General features: G+C 45.4%; 2 protein-coding genes across 2 annotated transcripts; both read right to left on the reverse strand.

Moving 5' to 3' along the window:
• Window positions 1-23: 23 nt before the first annotated feature.
• ntd5 (ntl-dependent gene 5) lies at window positions 24-7,758 on the reverse strand. The gene is made up of 8 exons (XM_037273618.1): window positions 7,607-7,758; window positions 6,279-6,413; window positions 5,784-5,975; window positions 2,867-2,993; window positions 1,737-1,813; window positions 1,146-1,328; window positions 817-1,014; window positions 24-716 (listed from the first exon to the last, which is right to left on the reverse strand). Exons 1-8 carry the CDS (start codon window positions 7,716-7,718, stop codon window positions 628-630), a joined length of 1,113 nt encoding a protein of 370 aa, XP_037129513.1. The 5' UTR covers window positions 7,719-7,758; the 3' UTR covers window positions 24-627.
• A 1,180-nt stretch (window positions 7,759-8,938) lies between these two features.
• On the reverse strand, window positions 8,939-16,412 carry dbpb (D site albumin promoter binding protein b). Its single transcript, XM_037273936.1, has 5 exons — window positions 15,759-16,412; window positions 15,311-15,639; window positions 13,643-14,116; window positions 11,049-11,314; window positions 8,939-10,956 (listed from the first exon to the last, which is right to left on the reverse strand). Exons 2-5 carry the CDS (start codon window positions 15,498-15,500, stop codon window positions 10,741-10,743), a joined length of 1,146 nt encoding a protein of 381 aa, XP_037129831.1. The 5' UTR covers window positions 15,501-15,639; window positions 15,759-16,412; the 3' UTR covers window positions 8,939-10,740.
• Between the last annotated feature and the right edge of the window lie 323 nt (window positions 16,413-16,735).

Genomic DNA, 16,735 nt, shown 5'->3' on the forward strand with positions numbered 1-16,735 from the left:
AGCGAAAAATTGTCTGGAGCCAGTGTTAGTCTGTGTTGACTTTATTTCAAATCACTCCAATCAATAAAAAAAAAAAACCACTACTTTTCTATTCGACCGGGCTATGGACTGTCTCGTTATCTGGGTGTACCTAAAGATATGTCCGCTGGGGTATGCATGATCATGGAGGCACGAGGATTGCTATTTACAATATATTGCAGGATCATTACTGTATATTTAAAAAACACACACTTTTTGTCATATTGGTTAAAACAGTTGCAGTATGAAAAAAACTTTGTCACATTTGCTAAAACAGTCATGACTTGACATTAGCACACGATAAAAAAGTTAAAAAAAATACTTTTGCCTGGCTGTAGTAGATCTGAGGAAAAGGCGTGACTTCTAAAGTGTCAGTCATTTGTCACTGCTGAGTTTCTCACAACTCACATTTATCATGTGCTACTGTCAAAACAGAACCGTTTCAACAAATATTACAAAATGTTTTTTTTTTTAATGCAAACTTCCCCTATGGAGGATTGCAAATGGTCAGAATAGGGTTCAAAATCGTGCACCGGGAAGCACAGATCGGGCAGAATGATCCGCAGCAACAAAAGGCGTTCCCAACGTTACAGTGTGCCACTATTGAGGTCAGAAGGTCTCCACGTCGCCATCAGCGCATGCTTCGATCTCGGAGACGAGCCGGTGAGGGAAGAGTTTATACTGCAGCCACGTGGGCTCTGAAAATCAAAGAGTGGATCAGAACTTACCGCAGCAGCCTTCGAGCGAATCCCGCGTGAGAGGAAGCACGAACGCGTGAGATGCGTGTGGACGGCCTACCGAGGTAGCAGGCGGGTGGCTGCAGCTCGCCGTCGAAGCACGTCTGCGCGGCGCCGAAGCCACACTGCTTGCGAGGGTGTTTGCAGAAGAACGTCACGTTCTCTCCGTGAGGGACCATCGCGTCCGTGATGTCAAAAGGCCAACGCTTCACGCCGTCAATCATCACACGGCTTCGCTCAGCAGGGATGAGGCAGCGAGCTAGGGAAAGTTTTGTGTCAACATTTGCACGCAATATAGCTGTGAATATACCAATTTGGCACCACACTATAGTGTCCTCGTAGGTGTACCTAATGTTGTGGCCCGTACATCACATCAGAAGCGTGGCTCACCTCTGCAGGAAGGGGGCGCTGCGCTCCAGTTGCCATTAGACAAACAGGTGACCTTCTGGGGTCCGTCCAGGCGGAAGTTCTTCTTACAGAGAAAATGGATGTCGAAGCCCACCTCGTATTCTGTCTTCTGGACGGCTACCACGTAGCCCTGCAGCACCTTGGGAGGAGGCTCACAGTACACCTCTGACCCGTGCACAAAGACATTTTTTTCTAGTTAGGAGTGGAAAGTCAGCAACATTATCAACTGTTGTTCAATAGTTATTACATCAACATTGTAAATCGTCTATATTCTTCATTTTCAGTACGTGGATGTATTTTTTTCTTTTTTTGTCCAATCAGATTTCAGTCAATATTTTGAAAATGAGCAATATCACAATCGACCGTTAGAGGGCAGTAAAGGACTGTGAAACCTCTTGGAGGAAGCGTGATGTTTGGAAGCTTCTCTTTCTATTATGTTGAATTTCCACATAGAGAGCCTTAATTACTGACTCACTATGTCATCGGGCCAGTGTGTGTCTGTGTTGGTGGGGGAAGGAGGGGTAAAGGTGAAAGCAAAAACGAACACAGCAGGTATGGGAATGAATAACTCACTTTTACAGATGGGGTGTGGATACTGCCAGGTTTGATTCTCCAGACAGTAATTCTCACTGCTTCCCACGATGTCGGCCCTGTGCGGGAAAAGAGAGAGCGGCGGGCAGATGGCTCGTGAGTGACATGTGACAATATAGATGGTGAAAGATGCATGAAAGGGAAGGAAAAAAACGCTGATGAGAGGGGGGGGCGGAAAAGGTGTGAATGATTCCTTTTCCGCCACCTCCCTTTCATTTCTGTCTGGCTCATATCTCCACTCAGCATCTTGCTGCTGTGGATGAGTCAATGTGAAAGGGAGTCCATTCAACATGAGCCTGTAATCATGAGCTGTTTCGCTCAATTGAAGGAGAGAATCAGCTGGCCCGCCATGGGGCCCTGAGTGGAATTTGAAAAATGATTTGCTGAAAATTTTACCTTTGCTGTTTTTGTGCTCAGGCCTGTCGAATGTAAAGTTAGTACTTTACGCCATCTTGTATCATATCGGGGCAAGAGAACTATTATTTAAATGAGGATAGGATGCTTTGGAAAACCCAAACATTTTTGTTATATTTTTGTATATAAAATAATTCTAATATTGTACTCTGTGAAAACAGAAACAAAGAGTTTTTTTCCTTTTCTTCAACTGAGTGGACATTGTGCTGCTCCTTTTGGTGTGGGCGCCTTGGCCACCTGGGGGCAGTATAATACAGATATACATAAATGGAGCCGGTCATATGACTGGTTCTTTGCAGAGGATAAAAAATATCTGCCCGTGAATGTTTAATAATCTGTTTCAGATCTGAACTAGTAAATCACCTTACGCGTTAGCATTGAGCAAGACGACTTGAAGGAAAAGTTATACGGTGGGGTCGCAGGTGCTCATTTCGCCAATGCCTTGGGCTGGTTCAGATAAGCCCCCCCCCCCCCACCGCTCATCTGCATTACTGCCATTCATCAGCCGTCAACCCCCTCTCGCTCTCAAACACCTCATGCCTCCTTCATCTTCTGCTTCTTCGCGCTCTATCACTTCCTCCACATCCACCTCCATACCACTTCAGGTTCACATGCAGCTGCAGCCTACACACACTCACAGCCTGACCTCCCCCCCAACCCCCCATCCATCTATCCTCCCTCCACCTGAGCTCACTCACCCTGACAGGCAGCTGTAGCGGATGGCCGCCCCCACGGCGGCAGTGCCCTCGATGGCGAAGGCGCTCGTCACCTCCTGGGGAAGGAGGCACGTTGGAGAGGATATGGTGGGTTCAGGGAGTGCAGATTCTGGAAGAAACACAAGCACGGCCATCAATGCACTTGTTTAAGACTGACAGAAAATGGATAATAATGCTGACTTGTCATTTAAACTGTCACAATGGGACTCATCCAACTGTTATTATTGCGGTTATACCTACACTACATTCTTAGCTATCCTTTAATATTTTTGGTTTTTTCTTAAATGATCAAATAATTTTTGTATATAAGCTGTCATCGTCCTTCTTAGGTAACACATTAAAGCTCTTTCTCCGTCGGTGTATAACAGCTTGCGAAAAAGTTTGGAGTGCAAATAAAAATATCTGGAGCCTGCGCAGGTTGCTCAGGGGGGGTCGCCATCAAACGCCGGGCTGGCCCGAGGGGGGCCGTATTTTGCTGGAAGAATGTAAAGGCACCTATGGGTGAGGGTGGTTGGCTGCAGATGAGAGCTTGAAGCTTCGTTCACTCTCACTGCCTCCCACACATGCTGCAGCACCAAAGTGCAATGAAGCAGGTGTATAATCTGAGCTTTTTTTTTTTTTTGGGGAGCTACATTATGTCTCAACCATCAATGCACTGAGAATAAAGCACATTATATAGTCAGAGGTGGCTTCAGTATTGACATGATGTATTTAAGTAGAAGTACAGGTACTTGTGGAAAAAAAAAGTTCAAGTACCATTTGAAAATAACTCATCTCAGTTCACAACAAGCAGCACTTGGACAGATAGGGGAAAAATGTTATATTGTTAAGAACTAGCCTATACAGTGTTGGCGTTAATTTTATGCTATCAAAAAAAAAAATCCTTTGCTAACATTGTGACATAAGTAGCAAAAGGATGCTAAATGCTAATTAGACTGTTTTTGAAGGCTGGCACAAGACAAAGCATTTGCCATGAAACAATTCTTTTAGAGACCCTGTTTCTAAATACCTTTTACATATTTGAAGGTATTTACTCAAATCATTATTATCATTATTTAAAGTCCTGAGCAAGGAAGTGAAGCCAAGGGAAGGGATGAGCTGGCATCCCGTTTTAGGTCCAATGGAGCCCCGGTAGCCCATTTAGCTTGCTAGCTTGTGAGCTAACCGTCGGTTAGTTACCTACTGATACAGAGATAACAAAATCTTGCGTTTCTTGGTCTGGCAGAAGTACAAAAAGAAGATTGACAGGCGGAGGTTCTGGCACGTACGCTACCGTTTTTGCATATTCATGAGGAAGTGACATTAGCTATTCATTCTCCATCCCATCTTAATTCTGGCAACATCCAGAATTGTAAAGATGATAACACCTCACACAATTCACTTCAGTATGAAAACCTCAAATATCTATAGTTAGTTCCTACCGCTGTTCATAAAAAGGTATTTTTGCCAAATTCTACACCCCCCCCCTACCCATCGCCTGAACACTGCTTTTGGCTGCCATTGTCGAGCGAGACCTCTCGCATGGAAGAGGATGAGAGGGAGAAAAAGATGAGAGGAGAGCGGGGAAGAGAAAGGCCTCAAGCGGCATGACCGGCACGGCTCTCTCTCGCTCTCTCTTTCTTTTTCTCTTTAGACTCTGTGGACTGTGATGGGCCGCCCACACGCACACGAACAAACACGCACATAAAAATGAAGCCCCTCTCCACGACGCACACACACATCTACACTCGCATCTCTCTGCGTGCCACTTTGACAGGGATTGGCCGCCCACATCCTCTCAGCGGGCATGAAGGAGCTACAACACACGCGCAGGCGCACATGCTCGCTTGCAAAAGCGGCGCTCTCACACGTTTGAGAACCCACCTACCTTCTGGCCGTCTCTCGGCAGCACGGCTACTCAACACCACACACACAATGGTATCCTCATTTCACATTTCACGGCCTTCCGATGAAAAGATCTGAGAGGGTGCGTGTCTTCAAGGCGGCAGAAAAGAAATAAAGTGTGTTTCGAAGGCGTTTACGCTGTGAGTGAATACGTGCGAGTCGTGCGACTTGATTTGTGAAGTCGATATTAACACGGGTTGCGTAGTTTGAAGAATGTTCATTCAAGGCGACAGTATCGGAGCAGTTTCTACGTGTTTGGTTTCGTTAAGTTTCTCTCAGCTATGTGAACATCCGATTTTTTTTGTCCAGTTACATATTCTTTTTTCTGTTTTGCCTTAATGGGGCGTTAATTTGCAGAAAATCGTCTTGGCATTAAGTAGTGGATTACTGTAATTTGAATAAACCACAATAAGAGTTGCTCTCTTTGTGATGCCACACGGCAAACAACACAAATAACAAAAAATGTTATGTAATCATTGTGTCATTCAAAAATGAGCAAAAATCCCTTTCAAATAAAATCACGCTTGGGTCACGACTCATTATTAGGTTGCACAATGTTTACAATATTTACAAGGTGCAAGGCTGACTGAAAAATATTTTTCCAGCAGCCCAGCTGTGGTCGCTATGGCGACGACGAGGCCAGTCAAACACAACGGCCTTCGTTCTTGTCTCTCACCGACATAACACAAGAGCTACCTTCGATCTTTGAACACATGTGCGCGCGGCTGCTTGAAAAAACAAAAAATGTGAGTGGCTGTTAAATCATGACAAAATTATAAAATAAATAACTTACTAAGGCCTAGCTGTCTGTCTGGAACAAGGCAAAGGCTGCAGATCCCTTTTAACTTTTTCTTTACGTGTTTATTATTTAAAGAAGCCTTAATTATGGTTCTGCTTGACTACTGCTTGAGAAATTGAAATTGTTAGGTAGGCAGCAGAGTCACATTTTTCCTCCCCTCCGCCTTCACCTGCACAAGGGCCACACAGGGTGAACCGGATGCAAATCTTCACCCACCTGTGCAGATGGGCTCGTCTCCGCTCCACTGACGGTCTCCTTGACAACGGCGGATTGTGGCATCCAGGCCGCTGGGCAAGGCGAAGCCCGGCTTGCATCGGACTTCCAGCAGGGCGGAGAAGGAGTGCGTTGGGGAGAGCAGGCGAGCCGTGGCGTCCTCTCGGGGGGGCAGCGGCCATGGACAAGTGCGACCTGGGGTGGGGGGGGGGCAACACATCATGGGTGGGGGTCAGCAATCCAAACACACTGATTTACACATTTATAAGCTAAAATGAATTTCCATGAGATTACAATGACAGTGCCTCCGATGTGGTATGCTCTGGATCACACACTAATCCTTTCCTTTGCCACAGTTTTCTCGTCATTATTTTGATACAATTCGACAACAGACGCAAGTGTGTTGACACAGCTGAGTGAACACAATGACAACTGGGCTTGAACACACACACACAAACACACACACAAACAAACACACACGTACACACACGAAGCTACCTGGAGCCACACAGCTGAGCCCACATTGTCCATCGCACAGGCACTGCCGCTTGCTGCCGCAGTCTTGGTCGGTTTTGCACGGACGGGGACATGTCCTCTTTCGTTCGTCTCCCACGAGTCTCTCCGGGCATGACTCTGTTGAGCACACACACACGTACACACACGCGCAGTTACATTTTCTGGCATGTGGCCTTTTGTCTTGCCACTAATGCCCCCCACCCCTTGTAAAAACAGCAAACACCCTCAAGGGCCATGCACAGGCCTGTTTCGCTCTGTGTTGTTTGACTCAAGCGTGGGTGGGCCGAACAAATGTTTGCCACCTAGGTCTGTGTTTGTGTGTTTAGATCAAGGGTGGGCAAAGTGTGGCCTCGGACCCACAGAGGATTCTCATCATCAAGTGTTATGTCGTACTTGTTTAATTCATTTCCTGTCTTTTTTTCACAAATTAGTGAATTTTAATACATTTGTTATTTATTTTCATTTATTTAATTGAATAATTGAATTGATTAATTTTAAATGAACGTGCACATATTTTTGTTTTAATGGCTTAAATAATTTAATAATAATTTAATAATAAATCATCTTTATTTTAACAAAATAAATCATGTCAGATTTTGTTTTTAGTATCAGGGGCTGGTATTGGCATCCTTCATAATTATTCGATACCTCAAAATAAATATCGGTACACATCCATCTACTGGATATATATCCAGAGAAGCAGCATCATAAATTTTAGTCGCCTTAAGCACTTATTTTCAAAGCCTGTCCATATTCATATTCCTTCTTTTTTCTTTGCTTTTTATAATCCCTCATACCACATGCCCCACAGCCAAATCCTTGTTTTTAGTAGCATGCCAACCTTCCTTCCAACACAACACGGGAGGAGGAAGAGGGCAGGAAAGGAGAAGACAGGCCGCATAGGATCACTGTCCAAAAATGAACACGTGTGTGTATATGCAACACGTGGAATGACTTTTTTTCCCCTCCTAAACCAAAACACACATGCACCACGATCACATGATACATGCGTCACGGAGACAATGTCCAGCAAACAAATTGTATGTGTGCATGACACTGAGTGTAATTCATGCTTTGACCTCACAAATACAAGGCAAATTTAGCATGCTTTATATAAACATTGTACAATAACTTTGTTTACTATTTCCCATTAGATTGAAAATTATCTTAACAGTAGAGTGCAATCAAAATTAGCTTCAAAAGAAACCATGAACATTTTGTGTTATTTAACTTTTAAATTGTCACCCCCATTGATAACCATCATATCAATATTACATTTCTTTTGGCATATGCTGCATGGTTTACTGTACCTGCAATGGGCTGCGGGGTCACGCATACAGTCAGAGCGCACAAGAGGAAAAGGAGCAGCAGTGGACAGTCCATCCTTGAAGCTAAACCGGCGACCATCTGAGGGTGGGACATGCCCACACTCGGCCTTTGGAGGGAACAGGGGAGGGCTTCTGGGGTGCAGGAGAGTGGGAGGGGAGGCAGGATAGGGGTCATCAAAAAGAAAAGGAGGGAGCTTTTGGAAGGGAGGGAGAGATTGCAACACATCTGGTCTGCAGTAAGGAGAGGAAGCACAAATTCCAGTCGGAAGGACCTTTCACCCATTTCGGGAGAGACGGCGGATACAAGTGGTATTTTGTTAAAAAATCAAAGCTATTTCAATGTACAACATCTGACATCCACTGATTTCAAAACTATGCAAATTGGTACAAGTAAAAACTGTGAAAAAAATGTAAGTCGCAAAAACTTAAAAGAGCAACAGAAGACATGAAATAGAAAAGAAAATCCCTGATGTTCCCGCAGTGCACGCGTTGGCCTCTTGGGGGCAGTATGGGTATCGCATGGAGATACACTTGCGTGCAGATAACAAGAATAGAAGAAGAAAGTGGCGAACTTTAATAATATAACTAGTTTTTCACATGTTAAGAACCGTGTGTATGTTGCTATACCTCCTGCTTTGTCTGCTACTGTAGCATTTGTTTATCAATGTCAATAAATAAAAGGAGGTGGGGGGGGGGGCAATCAACCAAGTGTAAACTAATGGTACCGTTCACACACAGAACTGCGAGGTTTGACTTTGCCAGAAAACTTGTTGTGGAATCGCATTCTTTAAAGAGGTGAAACCAGGGTCGACGAGATAAAAATATGGAAAAGGGAATAAGCATCTTGTGATCCAAAGCATAAACTAAGAGAATGGCGACGACTGTTAGTTTCGGTTGGATTGTAAACTTCCGCTTCTACGTACAAAAAAAAGTTTTAAGTTAAAATAGCTTACCTTAATTACAATCCTGCGTCACATTGTGGCCAAAGGTAGAACTTTTGTCAGTAACTCTGCCTTTTGGGCCAGTAAATTGTACATCCGTGAGAGGTGACAGGTTGTTCTTCCATAATCCGTTTCTTCATTATCTTTGGCTGTCGGTAAATACTTAGTGAATCGCTGTCTCTTGCTTTAGCACTCGGTATCCGCCAAAACTACAGCTTGTACTATTTACAACAACATAAACAAAAATAACCAAATTATACCTTTAGCCACATTGCGACGGCAGATTCTAGCTAAAGTAAAACAGTTTAAATAAAAAAATTAGACATGAAAATAACTGCAAAGTTGACACAACACATGCAGACAAACCAGAGAGTTGGTGAATGAGAATAAGCTTTTATTGGTGTAATTCTGGGGAAATCTCAACTACATCCAAAGAACCAGCACATAGTGGGTCGTAGCCCGCTGATGTCACAGGATGAGGGGGGTGTAGTTCCATTAGAGTAACTCTAAAGATTGATAAAAGACATCTGTAAGGATCTCAAGAACAGTCCTGTTGGGAGAGCGCAAACAATCACTTGACGTAGGTGAGAAAGGCTGAAAGAAAAGCAACCAAAGGGCGATGGCGTGCATAGTCCACCGGGTTCGTGAGGAGCTCGAGCTCATCCTGGAAAGAAAGGCAAGTTTCTTGGGGTGAGGGGACACAATGGTGGGCTCCGTTCAAGCAGTAGTGTCTGTGGGCCACGTTGAAGAATACCAAAGAATGAGAAGCTCAGTCTTTCTATTTTTAGGGGGGGACGGGGGTATCAAGGTGCATCACTTTCATCCAAAGGAAGAAAAACAGTCGTTAATACAGAAGAACAACAATAACAGGGATCATCCTCATAATAATCATAACAAGAAGAATAATAGCAGTAATGGTGATTATCATGACAGGGATTACAATCACACTCTCGAGTTGTCGCGCTGAACATGTTGTTGGTACAGAGAGCTTAATAGATGCAGTACAAAGTCAAGGAGGGGAAATAAAATCAAGAAATAGGAAAGCAATCGTGGCTTGAAATCTGAGACATATCTTCAGGAAAAAATATGCACAAAATAGCAAAGACCCTTCCAATAACACCGAGCGACAATTTCGACTCCTGAAAAGCCATCCGTGAAGATAGCAAAAATGTTTCTCCTTGGAAATCCCTTTTTAAAAATAGTCTGAGCTGTAAAAATAGTTAGAATGACAAAAAATTGTCATATTTTTCTTTTTGAATGACTTATGTTTGCTGATTGGCTGGGTTAAAATCCTGCACTCATTTTTTACTTTCCCTATGTAAGGATAACGAAGCTTTCAAAGGAAAAAAAGGTAAAAGTTTTAGTGTTCACTTCCAGGAGCGTTGAGGTAAAGAAATAAAGGGGAAACCTTATCATAAAAAAAAAAGGAATGAAAGGAGTAAAAGTAGAAGCAGCATCACGACGACTTTCACAAGTCGGACAGAATTAGCCTGGGTCGTTAAGGAGATTATAATTACAGACAATTGTCTATTCAACCTTTTTTTGGAAGATGTCTTGGATGTCCAAAATATAAAGAGGATGGGGTGGGGACACAAGGAGGGTAAATAAAAAAAAAAACGAAACATAAGTGCTTGCGTTGCTTGCATAAGTAAAATCCACAAAAATGTTGAACTATACGACATGAAGATCATTTAGGCTCTCTATAGTACAATTGTTACACGCATCCTCGCCCTCGCCGCAGCGTCCCGACGTTAATCAAGGAGTCCAAAAAAAAAAAACACCCATCCATGGCTGACCCCGTTAGGTAAGATAGCGTTCTCCCGTCTCTAGTCATGTAGAAAATATACAAAATTATTCTCCAAATTTCTACTCTCCTTCTAATTGTTTTCTGAAGTATTATAAAAATATACAATTCTCCGATAGCAAAACCCTTAAAAGTCACATCTGTTAAATTATTCTCTCCCTCTGTCACGTTTAAGAGCTCAACAAAAACATAACACCTGAGCTGCGGAACGCAAGCCTTCCTCCTCCTCATACATTCAAAATCATCATCATCGTCGTCGTCATCGTCATCATCGCGATTCCAGACTTGTCCATCCCACCAAAATCCAAAATTTCAAAGTCTCACAAAGGAATCCAACTTATTTCACTCTGCGTCTTCCTCTTCTTGCTGCATCACTGGTCGCCCAGACGGTTCTCATATTTGCTCAGGATGTTACGGCAGCGGCCCAGTTCCTTGCGCATCTCGGCCACTTCCTGCCGCAGGGCGGCGTTCTCTCGTTCCAGGTAGGCGGCGCGCACCGAAATTTGGTTCTCCTTGAGGCGCCGCGCGTCCCGCGAGCGCTTTGCCGCTTCGTTGTTCTTGTATCTCCTGCTCCAGTATTTCTCGTCCTGAGAAGACGACCATACAAAAAGATGCAATCGTTAGATACAGACAGACAGATAAATAGATAGATGGACGGACAGACAGACAGACTGCTCACCTTCATGTTATCAGGCACCAGGATCTTGCGTGCCTTCTTCACCATGGGCTGCGGCTTCAGTTCCTCTTCGCTGAAAGTCTGCCTGGGGTCAAAGTTCTGCTGGCCTGGGCCGTTGGACAAAACGACATCTGACGGATCCATATCGAAGATTCCTACTGCATCCGGCCCAGCGCTCGTGGGCGTCAGCAACGGCGGGCACGAGGACGACGGCGAGGAGGACATAGAGGATGGCGACTCGCACGATTCGTTCATACTCGTCTGGCTCCCTGTGAAGACAAAAGGCCAAACGTCAGTTCTGTTAGCTACTGAAATCCAGTTGATGTACCCAAGAGAAAATTTAAATCAGCAAAAATCAGGTGATTTTGTTTTTGGGATGATTTTTTTATTGATATATTAGCGCATTACAAGGCACAGATAAATAGATATTTTTATTTTATGAATTAATCAGCAGATTCATTTTACCCGGTCATCTATCGGATTAGGTATTGGCTTCCAAAATGTCGAACGTATCTTCATTCATTCTGTTCCAGCGACGTAGCGGCAAGCGGAACGAGTCAATGCTCTTCCACTTGAGGGCATAAGTACCAATGTATTATTATTATTACTATTATTAATATTATCAAAATTGTGTGTACTCTAGGTAGTACAATTTTTCTTGCGTAAAAAGTGCTTTGACTAGCTAGTTAAGATTAGGACACACACGCAGTATTAGATAGGAGTAGCCACCAGGATGTGCTAGAGAGCTACTTTCCACATGTCATCAACGTCATTCCAGCCGCCTTAAATGCATACCATCCAGAAGCCATCTGGAACACGAATAATCTATTCCACAGTATTATGTCTTACTACTACTACTACTTTGATCAATCAAACTATTGTCAAGTTCTGAACGGGAGGATCTAAACGTGGAAAATATTGTGTAACACGAGACCCCTCCCCGTGAAAGCAGTTGAATGAAGTGAGCCCCACGAGGTTTTTTGGGGTTTTTTTTTTTTAACCTAACCGTCTTGAAGGTGTGATCTACCTTTGGACTGGAGTTTGAGACCCCTGCTTCAGCACAAGGCAGCCAATCACTCAAACTGCCGTGGAGGGCATTTGTTGAGGACAGCGGGTCCAAAATAGGGCCCGAGAATCGATCTTAGCTAGGCAGAGCTGCGATGCAATTGCTGTGGTATTGATAGAGCACGCTAAGCGGGTTCACAGGGGGAATGAGATGGCCATATGTCCAAGCAATGCAGACATCCATGTTTTTGAATAAAGGGAAGGGAAAAAAAAAAAATCAAATTGTTTTTGAATAAAGGGAAGGGGGGAAAAAAATCATCAAATTAGGTTAAAAGCTACACTTCGCCGCCACCGACTGCTCACGACAATCTTAGTTCTCATCGCGCCTTAATTGTTTTGAATTCCAATTGTTTTTTTCTTTTTTCTTTTTCGGCCTGCACTTGCCAGCAGGCAGCAGGCAGTGCAGCCACCTGCTGCCGGAGGGTTCTGCTGGAATGTGCAGGCTCAATTCCCGGGCCTCCAAACCGTAACATCTTTCCCAGCTGGAACTCCTCCAGTACCGATTCATGCTCCAATGAGTCAATTTGCCCTCAAAGGGAACGGGTTAGCGAAGCGTTCTTCAGAGAGATTTCATCGCTCCGTTTGACGTTAACTCAATCGCCTCTCTCTGGGAAGCGTATTTGGGAAGGTGACAAAATGGATGCCGCGCAGCCCCCATGGACAAGGCATGTGAATTCTCCCAACCAATCACAGAAGAAAGTTCATGATAATGGAGAAGTATTGATTTTAACAACTGGCAAAAATGAAGATATGTTTAAAGTAGTGATTGACAATTGTGTGCGGATATTTGCTCGAACTGAGTTTCGAGCAGCAGCAGCAGCAGCCGTCTTCCTGTAGCCCAGCGCCTCATCCCCACCCCCTGTGCGGGCTCCTCCCCCATGTGTACCGGCCCGCCTCTAGTTCTCTCACTCCAGCAGACTCAGGCAGCCTGGGCACGTGTAGCGACGCGTGCACATGGCCGTGGCGTGTGAAGTGAGGGGAGATTTATAAAGACACGCAATCATAAACACTCCACGCGCCTCTCTCCCGCTCTAGCTGTCTCGTTTGCAGAAACGCTTTTGACCTCCCTTGCCTGCCATGCCGGCGAATATTAATAATTGGCCCGGTCAGGTTGAACGCTGATCGTGTTCTGACGCTGAGGAACATTGATCACATGCAAACTACTGAAGCTGACTCATAATATTTATCTCGTGGTGTGTTTTCCTCCCTCCGATGCCACATATCTCGGCCCGGTCTGAGCTGAAGGGATTGGATTTGAACCCTGGGGGGAATTATTTCAACCCTCAAGTCAATTTCTATGATGTCACAAAGCCCCGTGACAGTATCTCAAGCCTTCACTTTGATTCCAGAGGAGAGAAAAGTGCTTTGTCACCATTGTAGCTTTTAAAATAAATTTCTCACTAGCCTGTGGGAACATTACACGCATGACAACCTCCACTGCATTTCAAGTGAACTGCCAGATCCTCAATTTCAAGCGACAGTTTGTCAGCAACGAGCGTCCCCGCGTTCTCCGGTCGTGTCAGTGAACTCACCGTGAAGGCAGTCGTTTCCTCCGGTGAGGCTCGGCGGCTGCGCCACCTCCAAACCGATCAGGGACGGCGAGGACGAAGACGAGGGCGACGGCGATGAAGAGCCAGGCGGGGATGGGGGCGGTAGGCACTGGGAGCTCTGGTTGGGCACAGCCGACTGGGAGCTCTGAGAGGGGATCTGGGCCGAACTGGAGCTGTTGTTGCTGTGCATACTGCCCATTCCGTTTTCGGTCAGAAATTCCTCCAAGTCCATGTACTGCAGTTGGAAGAGGCCACCGTCCGCTGGGAGGGTGCGATCCCACAAGAGAGGGCCGAGGAACTGATTGAAGTTGCCCCCTCCGTTGCCGCCTGTACTTCCGCCATTGCATCCGGTGCTGCCGCCACTGCCGCCGTTGCCGCCGTTGCCTATTCCAGACGTGTTCCTCATGGAGCACACTCCCATAGAGTCTTCATCCATGTCCATTGATCTTTCTTTGTCTAATAATACACAGGGGAGCGCATAATTATTATCCAATAATGTAAATCCTGATAAAAAAAAAAAATTCAGCATGGAGCCTTTTGCCTTTTAAGCTTCCGCCAACCATTTGTACCATTGGGGGGTTGTAACGTTGGAAGTTGGGCGGTGCCATAAAAACAATTGGTGCTTACAGCTTAGGAACACCCTTGAACTTTGGTACACGTTAGGTACAAACAGTCCCCCTATTCGTGCAGACTGTAACTGTAATTGCAGCCATTGAAATAAAGACTTATTCCACCAAGTAGCTTTGCTTTGGTTCACTTTGGTACGGAATGTTCCCATTGTCAAACGCTGTTAACAGTCACCTTGAAGTCCAACAGTTCGCCTTTTGATATCTTTTAAATTGTATTTTGAGGAACAAATACGGAGACTTAAGGTCCATTTCCACCAGGAAGCGGAGTTTGGTTCAGAATGGTTTGGTGCGTTTTGTTGTCAAAGATGCTAAGCTAACAGTCGCTTTTGTCAGAGCTGTAAAGGTAATAGTTACCATGCCCAGCATTTAGTTGGTTCGGTTCTATGTTGTACGTATTTTTTATACTTGTTTTTAAATATCCACCAATCGGTAGAGTATGGTTCAGAATGGTATGGTTCATTTTGAAAGATCTACTCACGTAGTGTGTGACTGGCCAACAGATCGTGTTTTACCGTTCTGGATCGAACCATAATGTACTAAATCGGAGTGAACCACACCGCTCCGTGGAAACGTGGCTTCTCCAGCCCACCTAATTCTAAGAGTGTCTCCGTAGGACTCGCTTCCACACAAACTCCTTCGTATGCCCCCCCCACCCACCTCGCACAAGCACACAACTCACAGATGGAGCAGATGGCAACAGAATCGCAGTATTAATACGAGAGCCAGGAGCAGTTAGTTATCGCGTCATAGATGTAGTCCGCAAGCTCCTGAGCTTATCTCACTATGGCGGGAGATCGGAATGCACGTGAGCCTTGACATTAAACGCACGTTGTAATCTGGATACTGATTACCAAATGATTGTAATCCAAGGGTGGAAGGATTAAAATATGTGGTGGGGCATCGATCATGAATTATGATGGATTCATGTTGCATATTTGTACTGAAAGCACACATCAGGTGGAAGTGTGACGTGTTGGTGGGAGGTGGGGTCACATGGTGCACAACATAAACAAGAGCCCACCTTTGAGATCACAGGGGCTTCTCAAGCGCTGGTCCGCCTTCATGGGATGTTGCAGGAGGGATTTGAGACCCGTCATGGAGTTGAGGTGCCCCCCGGTGAGGGAAACCGCCGGCTGGGTACAACTCCCAAACTGTGGGCTAGCGCCTGCGGGCAGGTCCGGAGTGGGGAGCTGTGTGAGCTGCCTGGACATCCTGGGCCAGACAGGTGGGGTGCTGGGGGGGTTTTGAGGAGTCACGAAGAAACACCTGTGAGGTGGAGGTGGGAGGGGGGTGTACTTGGGAGGGGCTAGGGTAGATGACCACAGGAGCTACCAATACGAGTTTGGATGACTGTGCATGCAAGAGGGGGGGGGGGGGGGGGGAGGAGAAGGGGGGTTATTGTTTACAGTCCTGCCACATTAAAGCATTATAAAGAGCGTAGTATTAACAGCACATGCAGCGGTTATTACCTTTTTTGATGAAATGACAAGCAGCCTCCCTTTTATTTCCTTGCAAAAATGTTTGCCTCCAAGTATTCCATTGCACTCCTCGGAGGTGGGGGGATATCCAAGTTGTTCTCAGTGCAGTGTGGGAGGATCAGCTGAGTGGAAAATCTCACCACATTACGTGGTGTAAGGGTGAAAAAACAATGCAAAACGTAAAATTGCGAGCATTAATGGAAAATGATATCCAGTTCTTGATTCAAAATAAAGCGATCAATCTTGTTGAAAAGTCTCCAAAAGAAAGTGTGGATCGATGTGGACGGAGAAAGAAAAAGATGAGAAATCGACGAGTGTCGTTGGCGTTCAAATGACAAGTTGATGTTTCTCCTCTCTGGGCTCGCGCTCACTTGTCCGTCGCGTGGAAGTGGGAGGAGGGACCGAGTGTGGTGGGAGTGGGTCGTTTCCTCCTTCTCTGTCTGTACTCTTTCTCATTTGCATCCGATGGCTCCAGTCACGGGCACAGCGGTGTGTGTTGTGTTCTGTTTGTGTGTGTGTGTATGTGAAGCCGTCGTCCTAGTCTTCCAGCTCAGATGGAACGGACACGGGCGGCTCACGTGACGTCAAACGTCGCGGAATAAGCCCAGAGAGGGTTGGCCAAAACTCTTCGCTGATCCCATCAGAGCTTGTGCCATTATTTATGAGCCACGCCCACCCTCGTGCCACACATCGAGGAGAAGCGGCTGCTGTCACTTGTGCTTGTTTGTTTACTGCGCAGAAATAACACTGCTAGTTAGCATAAGCGCTAACGTGACCGTGGACAGCCCATTAAGGGGCGTTAAGAGGACGACTTGTCAACTCACCACCTATACATTCGTATTTTGTCTGCGTGTTTACGTTATGGTGTGTTTTAGAGTTCCCTCCTCAGTAGTAATCCAATGAAGGCGTGAGTGTGCCGATTCTCTTTTCTTCACGTTGCCTCCCGGTGTACTGTACAATGGCGCCAC

Source organism: Syngnathus acus, chromosome 16 (assembly GCF_901709675.1).
Source record: "Syngnathus acus chromosome 16, fSynAcu1.2, whole genome shotgun sequence".
In the NCBI taxonomy this organism is placed as follows: Eukaryota; Metazoa; Chordata; class Actinopteri; order Syngnathiformes; family Syngnathidae; genus Syngnathus; species Syngnathus acus.

Coding starts and splice junctions, on each gene's coding strand:
- ntd5 (XM_037273618.1), bottom strand. CDS start 7,718: ATGTCCCACCCTCAGATGGTCGCCGGTTTAGCTTCAAGGATGGACTGT. Junction 2,994..5,783: donor AGACGAGCCCATCTGCACAG/GTGGGTGAAGAT, acceptor TGTTTCTTCCAG/AATCTGCACTCCCTGAACCC. Junction 1,329..1,736: donor TCCACACCCCATCTGTAAAA/GTGAGTTATTCA, acceptor TGCACGGGTCAG/AGGTGTACTGTGAGCCTCCT.
- dbpb (XM_037273936.1), bottom strand. CDS start 15,500: ATGTCCAGGCAGCTCACACAGCTCCCCACTCCGGACCTGCCCGCAGGC. Junction 11,315..13,642: donor AGGAAACGACTGCCTTCACG/GTGAGTTCACTG, acceptor TTGTCTTCACAG/GGAGCCAGACGAGTATGAAC. Junction 10,957..11,048: donor TGGTGCCTGATAACATGAAG/GTGAGCAGTCTG, acceptor TCGTCTTCTCAG/GACGAGAAATACTGGAGCAG.